Here is an 18,180-nt window from a genome sequence, read left to right as displayed (position 1 = left end):
CGGGACCGGCAACGGGATCGCAGCCCTCAGTGTTGCACCCGCACCTCGCTCAGCCAGTGAGCGGGAACCGGTCTGTATGTGGGATCCGAACCCTCGGCGGGAGCGCCACCGCGCTCCCAAGCGGCGCACTGTAGCAGTGCGCCACCGGGCCGGCCCATTGATAAAGTCTCTTTAAAAAGTGTTTAGTTTAATGATGTAAGAGAAAAGTTACAATTTTACAACTGATGTCCAAATGTTGTACCCCTTAAAACTCAGAGGTAGAATGTCAGGAATATATGACAATGTGACAGTTTTGCTTAGTTATTAAAATAGATAGTTGCACACCTTAGTTTAATAGAATGTAATGCAAATTTGCCATAAAATGGACTTTTAAAAAAGTAAACCTTTTCGTTAAGTATCTTTAAGGTTGGAAATGTCTTGTTTGCTTTCCATATTACATTCTGAACATCAAGGTATATATATATATTTTTTAAATCCTATTTTGCTTTGAAAATGATCTTTGTGAAGCGCTTCTGAAGAAATGGACTCTCTGTAGATGGTAGAAGACTGAATTAGTGAAAGAATCCTCATATTTCCTTTTTTCATAGAAAGATAGAGTAGAATTTCTTCTTCTGACCACACTATCTCCCATCTCAAAACAAGAAGTCTTACAAAGGATAGGAAGATAATCGGTTGTCTTTATACCTTTATTCCATGTCCAAATAAACAGAGATGTATTTTTTATTTTTTTACGTAGATGTTTGTTTAGGATTTAAGTCCTAGTAAGGGGGAATGGGACATTGAAAGGGGAGCAGAATCTCCAAAAATCTGAGACCTGAGATTATCTAAATTTGAATTTAATTTTTTGCATTTTTTATAGGAATCTGACAAGGAGAATGGGAAGTGGCTCTGCCTTATGATAAAAAAAAAAAAAAAAAAAAAAAAAAAACAGGAAGTTTTGCTTTGTTCTTCTCTTTGTCCCCTAGATGTTTACATTAGACTTTTTTTTTTATGTTTTTCCTTCTGCTACTTCAATCTATCTGCTTTCATTCCCAGTCTTTGGATACCTGAATAGTTTTCTGAGAAAGATCTGGTAGAACAGCTTTTCTGAAACTGACCTTTGTCCTTTCATTTATCCTCCACTCCTTGCCCTGGTCCCTTCCCCCAAAACTGGATTGCTAAGTTCAGTTTCCCTTCATGAGAACCAGGGGGGGCAAGGAGATCACAGTGGGCATCTGTTGGGAGCCAACATACAAGGTACAGCTTCCCAGTTCCACAGACAACATTTTCCACATGCCTTTGCCCTTTTCCTCCATTGTACGTTCTCTGTAATATTGATAAAAGTAAAGAAAAATGATTTGCTCCCTTTCAGAAGTGGCATTTTCACCTTTATTCAATTCTATTCCTCAGTGTTTACTTATATACTGTTCTACTTATTCACTGATGATTAAAGGGAGCCCACACTTGGTATGCCACAGCCAACTCCATAAACCACATAGAATCAAAACTGTGTTGTTTCTACACAATGGCATGACTCTGGCTCTCCATAGTGCTTCCTGCCAGGGGGAATAGTCTGTAGGATAGTGGTGGACATAGCTTATTTCAGAAGGTACCATCTAAGTATGGAGAAATATCATTTTACAGCACCCTCTTATGCCCAAGAAGCTAAAATCATCAGCTATTAAGAAAAGATTTCATTAACTAGCAGGATATGTTAGTGGAAATGCCTTCTATTCCTATATTATCCATTAAAGGAAGTGTTACTTATAATAATCTTTGAGTAATATTTAGGGATAGTCATAAATACCTACAAACGTATTTAAATAATAAGAAAAATTAACACCACACATACTTAAGTATAAGTACCGGTGATTTCTGCATACACTATTTTTTATTCAATTGAAAATAAACAACATGCACATGTAATATTTAATTGATACATCATTTATTTTTGGTAATTTCTACAAACATCTCGTAATTTTAAAATTATGCATAATGAAAATTTTCAAACATAAAATTTCACATACTGGGAAGTAGTTTTTGAATTCCAGAACTTTGTTCTTTTTCTGTTCCATGGATTTCCTTGATGTAGCATTTCTTTCAACTGCATAACCATCATTTAAATAAAACCATAGCTACTACTTTTATTTTCAGAGTCAGCATCTCCTAATAACTTTAAAGTATGTTTGATAAACAAACCCTCAGGGAAGGAGTTCTAGCTATTTCCCAAATAGCACTCTGTTCTTTTAAACAAACAAACAAAAACAACCAACTTCAAAATCTTTTGCTGGAATTCTTCATTTTAGATTTACATTTACTTATTGGATTTAATGATCCATAACTGGCAGTCTTCAGAGTCCAAGCCTTTCACATTCCCTTTCTTTGTGAAATAAAATTTCATGAAACATGATTTTAAGACGCTCAAGAAAGTTGACTTAATCGCAAGTCGAACCTTATGAAATCATGTTTTTGGCACCTTTTCCTAGTTTCTCAACCTCCTCCAGGATCTGACAGTTCCAGGACTGCAATACATCATCTGTGTGTCTAGGGGTGGGGAGGGCAGAGAACAGCGGCAGGAGCCAGCGGAGGAGGGGCTGGGGGAGCCCAGCTCCTCTCCACCCACTCTAGAAACATAATATCGGAATTTGCTCAAATCACAGGAAGCCCATCAATCAGCAGTATAAGAAGGTTTCCCTTCTCTAGCAGTGATGGGGGCATTTGCCAAATCACTCTAGAAAGAACTGAAGTTGTCTAACACAATTGGGAAAGTTAATTACATGTAAAATTTTCTTCAAAGCAGCTAGTGAAAAAATTGTAATTAGTTGACAATGGTGATGCAAAGTAGTAACAAAACCCATGTACTATTTTGGATGTTAGACATTGAAATAATTTTTAAATAATTTATCACCTGCTATATACATTACAGACAACTTTCCTTGAAAGCAAATTTTAAAATAATTTTGTTTTTTAAAATAATGTGGGCTTGCTAAAATCTTTAATCTGACCTAAATCCAAAGCAGAGGTGGCTCCCTGAGTAGGGTCTCTATTTCTTTTGCTACTATCTGCTACCTTCTAGACCACTGAAGCCCTAGGCTTCCCACTTAGTGGTATAAGTAGTGGAATATCTCATTAGACCTCACACAAGAAACACCCAACAGTTAAAAATATCTTAAGTATCCATTGACATTAAGTGCAAGCAACAAAATGGCATTTATAAAATATTTACTTAAATGTGACAGACAATTTGCCACATTTGAGTTTGTATAACCTTATAAATGTGAGGAAAAATAGTTTGCGTAAGGTGTATGGATTTAAAATGATTATTAGCACAATGTATAAGCAATAGGATAATCTAGGATAATAGAGCAAAACTTTCTCTACTAATGAAAAATCTAAAATAGGTATAATAATATCTTCAAAGAATAGATATGTCTCTCTGATTTAACAGCTGAATCCTTTTTCATTTAAATTCAATTTTTCCATATTCACCAAAAGTCAACAAAATTGCATCTAATTAAATATCCCTTAGACATTCTTGAATAAATATGTTCAAGATTAAGGCAAATCCTAGTTTTCTGCCAACCTCCATTAGGAGAATAGGATGAGCACATAATTTGTCATTTAAACTGGGACACTTTTGAGAGTGAAGGGACACTATTAATAATTATGGTGAGAACAGGCATAAACTGTGAAAACTCCTGGCAACTGGGATGTATGGCCACTCTAATGATTAAATATGTACTACTTTTCCAAAGAAAATTTCCCTTGAATGATTGGAATTAAAATCTTATTGTGTTAGAATAGTGACCAGTCCTTCTACATAAAGTATTACAGAAACCTAGCACCATCTTGGAGTACCTCTGAGATTTTTCCTTTCTCTAGGGTTATTCCTTTAGTTGCTCCATCTCCCCAAGGTTTCACCAACCATAAACTTACCAGGCCTGGAATCTACACTCATGCCTAGGGAGGGTATGTGAAAATTCAGCTTGATTTCTAGTTTTGCTTAGTCACAATATTAGGCCATAGAATGACACAGTGAAGATGACTTGCCCTGAATGGAGGCGTGTGTCTACTCCTTGGAATATTCACTGTAACTTCTGTGTCAACTAGTAAAGCTTGAAACCTAACCTAAGCTCTCTATAATATATAGCAATATGTAATCTGTAGATCCTTAAAATACAAATGGAACCACTTATACTAAAAGGCAAAAATCTCTCAATTGACATACAAGACAAAATCTCTCAAACGAGGACAATAACGCTGACGAAATCGCCTCTTAGAACTTGCCAAATCTTTGAAAAATGCTTATGGTCCTCTAAGTCGGTTTGAGGAACCTTTGCAGAACGTGCATTTCACTGCTGAGTTGTTGAATTTCAGTGTGACTGTCCTTTCCTTTGAACAACATCACTCATCATTGCTGTGATTAAAATGCTGACCAAAGGCAAGGAGAGTTAGAGCAGCGTTTCGTGAGAAGAGTGTGAGACTGAGTAGGAAAACTGCCACTCACTCTGAGACCACATCAGCATCTGGGCAATAGAATTGTAGTAATCGAGCGAGTTAATGTTTATGAAAAGTGCTTTGCAAATTGTAAAACCTAAGATGGGACTTTGTTGGGATACTGTCATTATGATTCTCAAAAATACATAACACTACACAAATATTCATAGCAGCAAGACTGAGTAGGAAAACTGCCACTCACTCTGAGACCACATCAGCATCTGGGCAATAGAATTGCAGTAATCGAGCGAGTTAATGTTTATGAAAAGTGCTTTGCAAATTGTAAAACCTAAGATGGGACTTTGTTGGGATACTGTCATTACGATTCTCAAAAATACATAACACTACACAAATATTCATAGCAGCAAAAAAATGGAACTACCCAAATGCCCACCAACGGATGAATGGATAAACAAAATGTGTTAGACCCGTAAAATGACACACTCTTCAGCCATAAAAAAGAATGAAGTACTGATAATACATGTGCACTGTAAAAGGCTGAATTGTATATTTTGTGGATTATATCTCAATAAAGCTGTTAACAATAAATACATAATGGTGGAATGGAGAAGCACTGGACTAGGCATCAGTGCTACCCCTGTCCCTAATTAGCAACGTAACCTCATAAGGCCCTGAGCCTCATCTGTCAGATGATGCACACATGCCCACCTAGGATGTGTACTCTATGGTTCTGTAGCCCAGGTTTCTAAAATTTTAATCCATGCTCTCTTTGATACACTTCAAAAATCTCATATTCCTGCTTGCAATTTCAAAAGAAATAGCATGACTAAAAACTAAATTTTTTTACACTAAATTCAGTCAGAATGATTCTGAGAGTCTTCTTCTGGTCCCCCCACTCCCACCCCCACCCCACTTGGCCCTGAGGTTGAGAAGCCCTGCCATAACCTATTGTACTTTCCTTTCTGTAAACAGTACTGCCAGGTGACCAGCCGTCGGGGCTGAGATCTTACGTCTTTTGGGCATGTAAAATTCTTTCCATTAGCTTTTTCAACATCCCCTACCCCCGACCCCTTCCAAGTACATATGAACTCTGACCCAAACTAGGAATCAAATAGGGTCAACCACAGCAGATGTTCTAGGGATATAGACCAAAAAACCCTTCAACCAGACAACAGTCCTTTAAACTACTGGTTTACATTTGGTTAACATCCTAGAGTAAAATTACTGAACATTTAAATGTATATAACATACATATTCGTCATATGGTGCATGTAGCTCCCGTCCCTAGGCAACACACAGTTCTTGAAAAAAAGTGACTTTATCAATCTTAAACCAGATCTCACCAATGACAGGAAATTCACTTTTGAGCTAAGCTGCATTTAGAACCCAACACTAATAATCCCCCATGGTCCTGAAAGAGTTAATGTGTTTGAGAAAGGGAATATTTTTTCCTTCTTCAGTGATAGGATCTAATCTTGTGAGACATTGGTGAGTTAGGAGAGTAAAAAGGAAAAGAAAGCTTTCAAGGATGTAGGAACAGATTAAGATTTTTTTGTTTATTTGTTATTGTTCAGGCGTCAAGCGCTCAGGAGAGTTAATTATTTTCCATATTAATGGGTCAGGCTAAACACTTTGAAAGAATGAAAATAAAATAGAGAGGAAAATATCGATGATGACTAGGGGCACTGAACGGGAAAGCCCGTACTTGCCAAAGTTACAAGCGTCCATGCTGTTGGAGTTTTTTTTTTTTTTTTTTTTAATGTCTTCTTTCTCCCTAGAAATTAAAACTGAGGCAGAACATAAGCCTAAGGGCGTACACAAAACTCTACACATACACACTGGAGCAGCGCAGACCGGATCCACCACTGCGTTTGCCCTCAGAAACACTTCCTTCCCTGAAGCCCCACTCCATTTTTCAGAAAACTGTTTGACTCAATAAGGAGGCAACATTTGCCCCATTTTTTAATATTTTAGGCTGACTTTTTAACCGCTCAAAAAATGCTGTTTGTTTTCTGTAGGCGCAGCCTGAAGCAAGATGATGGTGTAAGTGAGAGGGGAGAGAGGGGTCTCTCTGGGCACAGCTCAGTGCTTCAGTGCTTAATGGTTAATCACCCAACACCAGCCTCAGCAACTGTTGACACAAAATAGGTGGAGATCAGGTCTGTGCAAGCAGAAAATACCAGAAAGGCAAACTATATGTAAACACACTTAAGACAGATTTGACAAGAATAGACCTAAACCTGACTTGCTAGGAAACTCCTAAAGTCTAAAGCTTCAATGCCCCTCGTAGCTGACTCTGTTTCACCTTACAAAGTTTCCTTTGAGAAGACAAAGAGTAGCGTTTCAAAAACTGAAATACATTTACAGAAGACAGCTGAGACATTTGTCTCCTTGTTTCACATAGTGTGAGTTTCAAATCTGCTCCTACATGCAGGATTTATGTAATGTGATACAGTTCTTCCATGTATACCTGGAGTGAAGCCAAACGAAAAGGAAGGGAAAAAAAATAACAAAAAAACCCCACGTACACAGAACCACAATTCAAAAAGTTATTTCTCCTGACCTATAAAATTCATGCAAAGAAGCAAATGGATAATGCTTAAACAGTCTTTTAATCTTATCTAACTGACACCTGACAACCCATTACTTATAGATTATTAATGCACCCACTAAAAAAGTTTGTCATGTACAAAATTACTAGAGAAAAAGATTGAATGCCTGAGGAAAAAACAAATTTTGCTGTACAATAACTTCAGAAATTTCAAGCCTATTATCTGTCATGCCCTTCACAGACTCATAGCACACTGCTAAAAACAACTGATTTATCTTCATTATGAATCCTAAAATGACAGCACACATCTTTTTCTTGTCTTGGGATAATGTTTAATTTCATCTAGGTTTTATTTTACAGTGTTTGATTTCCTTACTTAAGATGAGGAAAAGTAACAACTTTTTAATTAATTTTCTTGTTCGTCTCTTTATCAAGGTGGTTTTTGTTTTGTTTTGGTTTTGACTCCTAGGGTAGAGCTGGAATTAGAGTCAGTTTCAGAACATTCACCTTGCTTTTCTTTGATTCACAATATTATAGTGTAGAATATTAGAGCAGCAAGAGATCTTGGAGTCCCGACTAATTAGTCCTACCTGTCTATTTTAAACCAGAGGAAACTGATGCCATGGAGATACAGTGATTTGAGCAAGGACACGCATCTGATCAGAGAGGAGTAGGGACCAGAGATGAAATATTTTGATTCCAGTGTCTTTCTCCTGCATCTTCGCTCCCCTTACTCACCCTGGCTACTTTTTCTAGTCATGAAGTTTACAGAAGAATTTGTTCCATAGCCACCTGTGGATGGGCACAGTCAAGCCCTTCCCCCTTGACCATGATGCTTCTCGGCCCCTCCCTCACTTCCCATGCTCTCCCCAAGTAAACAGGAGATCAGTCCTGCTCCACTGGGATGCATTACATGCAGGGAGTTCTTTACATTCTCTGACCAGATACTGCCAAGTATCTGAAAACGGTGTCTCCGCCAAGACACTGAAAACATCACATCTGCCTTAATTGGGACTTGCAACAAGTGAGGCTGACCTACACACCACGCTCAAAGTCAACTGCCAAGCCACTGGTTTAACTGCCTTGAAAGGAGTCACAGCTATGCAGAAACATTGGATCCACGCTGGATAAATCAGTCTCCCAACACACCTAACTCTGTGCCTCACTTGAACCCCAAGGCTAAATGGTCCTGTAATACTTGCTCAAGTTGTAGGGGCTCTCAGTTTCAGGCACCTTGCGTTGTCCTCCTGAAAAGATCTGAAGCTGTCTTTGAATGCTAGCTGGAGGAGAAATAGTGGTTACACGAACAGAATTTGGACTTTCAGATCCACCTGCCTACACCTCAGACTTTCTTGTTTCTCTTCTGAGCTAGACTGAACGTCCCACGGTGGAAAAGACAGGGTTTTTCCACCTGGCACACTGGGCCAACACCTACATTTCCTAAGGGTTTCCATCCTTAGCAGTATTAACGATGTGATTCTACACAGAGCGAAAAGCTCTGAGCAAACTTATGGTGTAAAACTTACAACAAAGTATATTTAACAGACTGCGAGTCATTTTCAAAGAGGATTGTTTGCTGGAAATTTTTAAAATCTGCAGACAAAAGCAGTGTCTCTGTTGAACTCCTAAGACTCTCTGACATGACAATACCTGAAGGTTTCTAAATTCACAGCTCTTTTCCCTGCGAGCTATTTGCTCAGCTTTCCTAATAATACCTTGCCTGTCTGGCGCCTCGCCAGCTCTGTTTCAGGCAATATGCAAGCTAAACATTTTTTGACTGATTTCAATATTTTCTTATGAGCAACTAGACAGTATTTTATCTAGTGAGTATTACTGATTGCTATAATCTAAGCCCAGAGTAAGTGCCTGTAAAGGTAATATTATTAGAATTGACACTCGAGGTGGAAAGCATAGCAATTAACTGAGGCTTAAAGAACAACAACCCATTCTGAAATGTTCTGGGGAGTTATTCTATTTATATTTCTCCTTCTTTTTAAAATACTGCACCTGTTACTCCATTGATGAATTAGGAAGTCTACTTAAAATGTACCTTACACTTAAATTCTCAAGGGAAAAAGTTAAAGCACCTGCTTAATAAAATTACTTTTTGTATGTGAAGTTGTTCCATCCCTAGGTAATTTCTAGGCAAGGAAAATCACCATACAGCTCCTGCTTTCATTTTGTAGTTGCGTAGCAAACAAGCGACCCTTGCTGCTTGCACCATGCCCTGTTTTTTTTGTTTCTTTCTTACATCTGTTTTTCTTGCTTTTGTGTCATGCCTCTGTTTAGCTTTATTGACAAAACAATCTGTGCCTAATGTTTAAACAACATCTGTAAAATGTATTATTAAATTATGTTGGAAGAAAAAAACAGAACAATTCTATGAAACCCTATGACCCCTATTGATTTTTAGATCACAGAAGTTGAAAGGATAATTTGTGAATGTTTTAACATTTACATCTAAACAGGTACCTATATTTATAGAATCTTTGATTACTTATAAAAGTATTTGCTACATTATTACCATAACTCAGAAAGAAACTTGACCTTTAACAGTTGAATCTGTTTATTATAATAAAAGAAATCCTATTTTTAAAAAATAAGTTTACATTTTTACCTGACAGTGGCATAAATCTCTAAGGATAGCATTCTTTTTTCTTCCCCCACTAGTAATAAATGGGGAGTGATGCCTGAATGCTTTGCAGTTTTGAAGGCAATAAATGAAGTAACTAGGAAAATCTGGTATGTGCACTAAATCTGAGAACCGTAGAGTGCAGTAGTTCCAAACACTGTCACCTCAGATGTCACCTCGGATGGGAGGATGCTACTTGAAATTTTTTCTACCCTATTGATTGTAGAGATGTATCTACACACATACTGTATTTCACATATACTTGCACCTAAAACCCATTTTGCCTTCTCAGAGCATAAAGGGACAATCATTTGATATCAGGCCCTAATGGGAAAGTGTTTGGATGAGAAGTAGTAAACAAAGAAACCGTAAAATTTATTTGGTGCACCCTAGGCTAAGATGCTGCTGAGACAGGATATGTGTAAGGCATCCAGCTACTACAACACAATCACAAGGCTTAAGTTTTCATCACAGCGAATTCCCAGGTCTGCAACAGTGAGATGAGACTACATATAAGGGAGTTTTTACTTGACCATTCTACACTCACATTTTCAACATAAAAAAATAAAATTGGTATATTCAGGAGAAAAAAGAACCAAGTATTAACTTTGTAGGTGTGTGTGAGTGTGTGTTTCCTTAAAGTTCTATCTAAATATTTAAAGACCTAAATAACCATCTAATCCCCAATTTTAAAATGTTTCTACTTACGTGACTAAAACATTCAGCATATTAATAATACGTTTTCACTGTTGATATAATAGAAGTATTTGTTACAAACACCACAACAATGGAAAAACAAAAAGACAAAAGTCCCAAATGCTGTTATTTGTCATTTTTGGATAAAATCATAATTGGGAAGGAGAGATCAAAAGAGGAAGAATACATAAACTTATGATGCATACTGCATTTCAAAAGTGATTATGCTTTTAATTCGAGTCTACCACAACAAACGAGATTAAAATATTTAGGCAATTAGCTATGAAAGTTGACTTTTTAAAAATATGCTGTTACGTCAAATACCTAGATAATTTAGGTAAAATTTTTTAACAAAATGGTTCGCATAAGTGCCTGTCTCGTCTAACAAATTTCTCAGCCCAACCCAGGACCCAAATGCTATAGTACTAATGCCAACCATTTAAAAATTTCTTCTCTCTGTTTTTATTATGACCAGTAGACCAGGTATGAGTCATCGCAATTAATTTCTTTGATTCTAAATTTTCTCCTAATCAAATCTGTCTTGTTGTTTACAATTAAATTCTCTCTTTTGTTCCCTCTCTCCTCAGTTTCCATCTACTTTAGCCTTAGTCAGCCAAGGCCGGTAGCATATATCACTTATGTCAATTGACAAAGTGTAAAATTAATTCAATGATGTAGTGAAAGAACCATCACAATGGACCAAACTTCTTGTCTCACTTTTCAGTCAAAGTCTAACTTAAAGCTGCATCAGGCAGGGTTTCCATGACAAGTGAACAACTAGACGTGAGTTTATATTTTTCACTTACGTATTGTGTATTTCAATACATTATGTTGCTGCCAATAATTATGACTGATCTACACCCAACTTACCCTTCAGCATTTTATTAAATCTCTTCAACAGTGACTCATAGTTCATACGAAAATGTACATGTGTGTTAACAAGTTTTAAGAAATCCAAGAAGGGAAGACACAAAATTTTAAGAGTTGTGGCTAAATGAAGTGAAGGGAAAATGCTAAAACCCAAATGATGACTTTTAAAAATTATTATTTCTAGAATGAAAAAACCTGGGCAGATGCTCAGTACAGGAAAAATGTTTACAAACTCTCAAACAAATTTTATGTGTGTGTGTTTCTATATCACAATGAAGTAAAAAGAAAATCACTCTGTAGTTACTCTGTTTTTTGTTCTCAAATATGCTATAGTGTAAGATGCTCTGACACTTTCCAAACGGTGCCATCTGGGTTTCCCCATTTTTGCATTGTATTTCCTACTCAAAGCCCAAAGAAAAATAAATCTATTATCATCTCCTTAAAAGGAGAGGTTTGGATGAAAATTAAGAAACCATTATTAAACCGGTCCGGTACGGGGGCAACACTGAGGGTTGCGATCCGTTGCCGGACACGGAAAAAAGACAAAAAGACAAAAAAAAAAAAGAAACCATTATTAAAAACTTAAATCAAACATAGGAATGACATTATTCACCAAACTTAAGAGAAACTTTCTTAAAACTTTTAGTTACTCGAGGGACATTCTCTACAGCAAACTAAGTGTGTTAAGAGTCGAAACAATTGCCAAATGCAAAGCAATGACGTATAAGCAAAAGCCAGAGAGTACAACATAGGAATGACATTATTCACCAAACTTAAGAGAAACTTTCTTAAAACTTTTAGTTACTCAAGGGACATTCTCTACAGCAAACTAAGTGTGTTAAGAGTCGAAACAATTGCCAAATGCAAAGCAATGACGTATAAGCAAAAGCCAGAGAGTATGTGACACAAAGTGCCAGTTACAAACAGAATTGTTTTTAGGTCCCAAATAACTAAGTAAATATAACCTCGTTTATAAATAACCTGTGCAGAATGGAGTTTCAGCGTGAAGTTTAGGGTAAAGGATGCATACACTTTGAAAAATAATTTTACAGTATGTGTTATAAGTTTTTTAAAGATCCTTTTCCTCCCTTCTAAATACAAAACTGGGAAAGTTGAATCATGATCACTGATTAAGAACTGTTGCTCTCCAGTAGAGGCTGTGCATAGAATCTAGGAAAATGAAAACGTATACATGCTGCTTGATGTTACAGGAATGCCTTCCTGTCCCTGCATTCACAGGAAATATCCCATAAGGTTGTCCGCCCATAGAAAGCGACTTGTATTGGAATTGGTTCTCTGGTAACCATGTTTATGAATGGAGTTTGCTAGCAACACTGAGGAGGAAGAGAGATGGCATGTATGATAGATCACCTGATCGGCAGCGCCTTTGCGCTCCTTAATTAGAGAGCTCGCCCTGCCGCTCTTTTGCCCTTAAACAGGAACATCTCCCAGGGAAATGTGCTGTTTGTACAGCCTCCATTGTGTTAAAACTGCTTCACCATCAGTTTAAGTTCAAAATATAAGAATTAAGGTGCGCATGCAAAATTGATGGTCTCCCCTATGATATCATCCAGAACCATTTGAAAGACTAAGTTCAAATACTTAGTATTAACAGTCCTGAAAATTAAGGTATAATAGCAGGTAAAAATAGGCAAACAAAAAACCTCAGCAGTAACACAGCTCCTAGTAACACATTTAGATGTAGTATGCCTTTGGTTGGTTCCCTATCCACTGACTAAAAGGGCTGCAAAAATTGATCTCTCAAGGCTGGGGTAAGGTCATAGAAATTGATAACCCTTACAAGCAATGCTTATGTGAATCTGTCTGTGTCTTGCAGATAGTGCACTTTGTAAATTAATCCTCCAAAGGCAAATATATTGTAAGTAGCTTGTTATCTCTAAAATACTAAATTGAAGAATACATGGGATTATATTGACAGAAATTACATTTTCTGTAATGGGGTTTAATATATCTAAAATCTCTCCCTAAGGCTCCCAGACTCTCTAACAGAGAAGGGTCTGTTAATGTAGGTGCAATGGACATCAAGAACAAATTTATTCACCAAAATGGATTAGGCCATGTAATCAGAGATTCTGTAATATTAATCTTTGACACTTATTGAACAGAAGGAAATACCTCTGTCTACAGACTGGCATTCCCACTTCTTCTCTTTCCCCAACCAGGCTTTGGGCCTTTTCTGGATTTTACTTCAAAGAGGATAAGGTTTCCCCATCATAAACACTAATGTAAAAATATTAGGACAATTAATTAGATACACTTAGTTTTGGAGGATATTGGATTTCGATACCCTTCAAATATGACACTAGCCCTGGGTGATTATATGAAATCTGGCTTTCAGCACATTCACAAAGGGTAATAAATCATACCTTCTCAAAGCCTCGTTGCCACAGCGCTGTACATTAAGTCAGAATATTGTTGGCTGGTACTGGCTACATAATCTCAGCTTTGCCCCAAATCAGGAATTTACACTTTATTTAGAAACAGTATTGCACAGCCCTAAGATACATCAGGCTTTCAATAGCTTCAAAGGAGAAACAAATAATTTCTCCCTTTCAATATTCGGGAGATAAGAGAAAAGGGGAGACTATCTTTGAATGCATAACCCTAACAAAATCTAACTGAGTTTATTTATTCCATGAATTTAAAACCTGACTGATAGGTGATGGTGGATTTTCTTGTTTCATAGAAAATAGGATGATACCACTCTATTGATCATCCCGAAGGGGAAAAGAAGCCAGAGAGGGCGATACATATACAGAGCTACAGTGTATGTGAATTAAACACATACTTATATTGTGCATAAAACTGGTCAATTTATAAAGGAGGTGGAAGGCAATGCAATGTTTCATTTTCCATACCAGCAAGTGTTCTCACATATCAGTCAACAGTTTGTTTCCACCTTTGGATCAACAAGCCACCAGGAATAGCAGCCGCAATTGGGTGTGTCTCCTTAATGCAAAACATTAGCTGCAGGTTGCCAGAGGGGAAAACAGATTGTGTGTAAACACAAAGCCAAATGACTTACCAATTGTTGACTTGAAGTATGGTGAGTCCCGTGTCTTGTGCCAACTGCTTTTTCTGTTCTTCAGAAGGATAAGGGTGCTGAAAGAGAACAAGAAAGATATGTGTACAGCAGGCAATAGTCAGGCCATTTTGTCAATAACCTAAGTGTCTAGTGAAGTCTATAATTAAAGGTAAAAATGCTGAGGTGTGTCACTCTTATTAATGGAATACTACATCATCTAATTAATGGCAGTAAAAGGCAAGCCAATTACAAAGATTAGTGAAGTGTATAAATAGCTACTTAGGATACTTGCAGAACCTTGATATCTCTTAAATTTATTTGTTGCAAACACAGAAAGTTTAGTATGATCTTCATTGTATTTTATAGGATTAAAATAAGGGCAGGCCATTTTTTTTTTACCACATAAAAGAATACCACCCTGACTTAATATTTTCATTAAACTGAACCTTTTGGACCAACAATCAGTCCCCTGTAGTTAAGCCTGACATTGTCCCTCCAACCGATGCAAATATCAACATTAAAATTGGTGTAATTTTTAAAAACCACTCTATATTTTAGCTCTTCAGCAAAGCACAAACAAAGTGCAACCAAAGTTGGTTTCCATATCTGAATGTCAGCACATGCGGGGATTCTAAACACAGGCCAGTGTAAGGCATTAAAATTGGTGTAATTTTTAAAAACCACTCTATATTTTAGCTCTTCAGCAAAGCACAAAAAAAGTGCAACCAAAGTTGGTTTCCATATCTGAATGTCAGCACATGCGGGGATTCTAAACACAGGCCAGTGTAAGTTCAGACACCAGCATATTTTGCATGCTAAGAGTAAATCGAGCTATGTTTCTCATGAGTTAGAATGGATAAAAAGTATTACAGGATTAGATAATAAAATGGAATTCACACCTTCTTGTAAGAGTATTTGGAATTCTACTGAAATTAGTTTTGGCATAGACCTTTTTGTTCAATAATGAAGTGTACCAAAATTTGAAACACACATTTCTACAGCCTAGGAGAGGAGCTGAGGGCATGGTTTCCATCTACGAAGACATTGGCTGGCTTGAAACACCACATTCCAATAAATTCTCTCAAGATAAAGTTGTCCTGAGAGTCAACCCTCCTTTTCATTACAAAAGGGAAAGGGCACCCTCAACCCTCAATTTAACTATCTGTGCCATAGAGACTAAATTCTGGTCTATTGAATGCTAGTTAACATAGCTTTTAATCTCATTAATAATGTCTGATTAGTTGCTAAAAAGGCTTGTTAATGACCACTTCAGTGTTCTTATATGTAAGTTTAAATATGTTCTATAGCTATACAAATGGGATTCATGTGTGGAGAGCAGAGATCTAACAATTTTTCCCACAAGCATTGTCTTTGATTGTCACTTAATCAATAAATATACAATCAGAATAAGGCTTTGCTTTCATGGAATATAGTGCCTTTCTCTAAAGAGCTCCAAGTATATTACAGGCAAGGTGGTAATTAATCCCTATTATATCCCTTTGGGTGACATAAATGGGATCTATCCTCACTCCTGTTTCACAGGTAAGGAAACTGGCCAGGAGAAGGGCTGGCCAGCAGCAGACATGAGTCAGTGAATTCCTGCTTCCTTTCCAGTGTCTAAGCCTCACCATGACCAAAGGATGTGGCAAATGTCTTTCATAATTCCCGTTAATGTCACCTATTCAAAAACCTCCAGACTGCTTACCATGGCCTGCAAGGCCCGCCACCATCCAGCCCTGCCCACTTCTCATCCCCATTCCATCCCTCTGCCCAGCCACACAGTCCTTCTTTCTGGCCCTCCAAAAGCCAAGCTGCTTCCTATCACCGGCTCCTGTTCCACTGTCACTTTTAGGTGTCGGCTTGAGTGTCAGGGTTTACCCTACCCATTCACCACCACCCCACCTTACTACTCTCAAATCAGTCTTTTTCTTATCTCCCTAATAACTAGCATCACTCTGAAACACATGCTTTACTTATTTGTTTCTTGCTGGCATGTCTCTTCCATCTCATCTACCAACTCTAAACTCTCTGCCTTTCCCATTCACCATCCTCAAAGCCCAGACTAGCTCATAACAGGAAATCAGTAAATGTTTGTGGAACAAAGGAATGGCTATACCTTGACGTGATACACAGATACTCTTCACTCAGATGCAACATCAAACTATATAATAAATTTTTTTTCAAAGCCCACAGAAATTATAAGCAACCCAATTTGAGATCCATGACACTACTTTCTTCACTTCATTCCTAAAAGTGATGTCAACCCACTTTTTTCAAATAAAAGTACATAAACCTCATAATAGGTGAAGATCACAGGTGACAATGATCCTACAACATGCCAGCCATTGCAGCTAAAATCTCATGATTGGATACTGAGCTAAAAGCAATCCATTACCCTAAGGTTTAACACATAACTCCCACTATATAATGGTTTGTCACACAATACATACCAAATGAATCTCTTATCTTATGGATAGAATACTGAATTATGGTTTGATGTATAGTATTTCTGTGTCTACACTAGTTGAAGAATTTTTGATAATATATGTGACCCTATTAGATTGTATAAATTATGCTGCCACTCATAACTATGCAACTTTGAACAAAGGACAAGTTTCTAATCCTCAATTTTATCATCCAGAGTTCTAAGATCCTTTAAAGTTAAAGGTTACCCAGGCCAGCAGTTCTTACTACCCAACCAGAATATAAGCTTGATTTCAAAATACGCTAATTTTAGCATCCAGCTATTCAGACTCTTTGCCATATAAAGTTGTAGACTAAGGTACAAAAGCAGTTTTCAGTCTATAACATCTTCTGTAATATTTTTTGCTTACAGTTTTACAGGTCCTGTGGAAATCTCTTTCGGTGATTTTCAGTGGCACTAATAAATATGTCAGTGGTCCCTCTTCAGTATAGCTGGACGGCACACCTTTTGCCCTGTCTTGTTAGGTGTGTCTTAACATTATGGCTAGAACTGGATAAAAATTAATATTTATGCCATTTATCTTTAGTTACTTTGAAAATTGAGAATTGTCACAGTGATTTATTTGTCATGTGTTTTCAAGAGTATTTTTTCATGCCTGTTTGTGAGCAAGTTTTACATACATTCATATAAAGGAAATGGAGTTCATGTTTTATTGATGCAAGTGGTGTCAGGAAAATTCTCTTTGGATCATTAAAATTACCTGAATCATTACTTGCTTCAAAGAGCCATAAAATGGCCCTCAAAATTTCTGTAGAAATTTCGGTTGTTTCTCCACATCATGTAGTTTCTGATTTCTTAATTAAAATACCATAAAATGAGGAAGTTCTACCCTTTTTTTTCCTCTGTCACTTTTCATGTGATCTGATTTTAAGTAATTGGAACAAACTGTGTCTAATTTCATGCAGCATAATTGCTAGGCAGCCTCAAGCTACAGAGACCCAGCACTCTGTCTCCATTAAGCAATTTTCAGTTGTTCAGGATATTTTTTTTTTTTTAACAGAAGTGAATGAGCCTGGACAAAATTAAGTATCGCAATAATCTGGCCATTGTTAAGGGGGAAGAAAAGGTACCAAAAAGATCCCTAAACCCCTGTCTATGGATGTTTTTCTTTTTTCTCATAGTTCTTGGCGTTGGTATCCCACGAATTTTCAATTCCCTGAAAAAAAATCTGACTGCTAGAATCACATGAAAGCTATGACTTCACGTAACTAATCCATAGTCAGCCAAAAACTCACAAAGAAGTAGGCTTTTAAACTGAAACCCAATATGTTTAAATATCTTACATTCTATACATCTTTACTAGATAAACTTTTTGTGGAGAGTATGACTTATTTCTTGTAGACTTAAAAAAAATAATGACTACAAAAATCCAACATGCCACAGGCAAGGCTGCCGTGAACACATTCAAAGCCCTGTTGCCCTGTTGTGTTCCGCCCACTGGGCTAGTGAGACCATTGCTACAG

At 37.1% G+C, this 18,180-nt stretch overlaps 1 protein-coding gene across 4 annotated transcripts in view; it reads right to left on the bottom strand.

The window, feature by feature from the left end:
* MEIS1 (Meis homeobox 1) overlaps positions 1-18,180 on the bottom strand; it is a 130,111-nt gene that overhangs the window by 8,696 nt on the left and 103,235 nt on the right. For all 4 annotated transcript variants that reach the window (XM_008573364.1, XM_008573366.1, XM_008573363.1 and 1 more), the window contains one exon: positions 14,233-14,309. In XM_008573364.1, the coding sequence (XP_008571586.1) occupies positions 14,233-14,309 (77 nt within the window). The remainder of the gene's footprint in view (positions 1-14,232; positions 14,310-18,180) is intronic.

The sequence above is a fragment of the Galeopterus variegatus genome, unplaced genomic scaffold (genome assembly GCF_000696425.1).
Source record: "Galeopterus variegatus unplaced genomic scaffold, G_variegatus-3.0.2 Scaffold911, whole genome shotgun sequence".
NCBI lineage: Eukaryota > Metazoa > Chordata > Mammalia > Dermoptera > Cynocephalidae > Galeopterus > Galeopterus variegatus.
The sequence above is the reverse complement of the archived record's forward strand: the minus strand, read 5'-3'. Positions and strand labels throughout refer to the sequence as shown.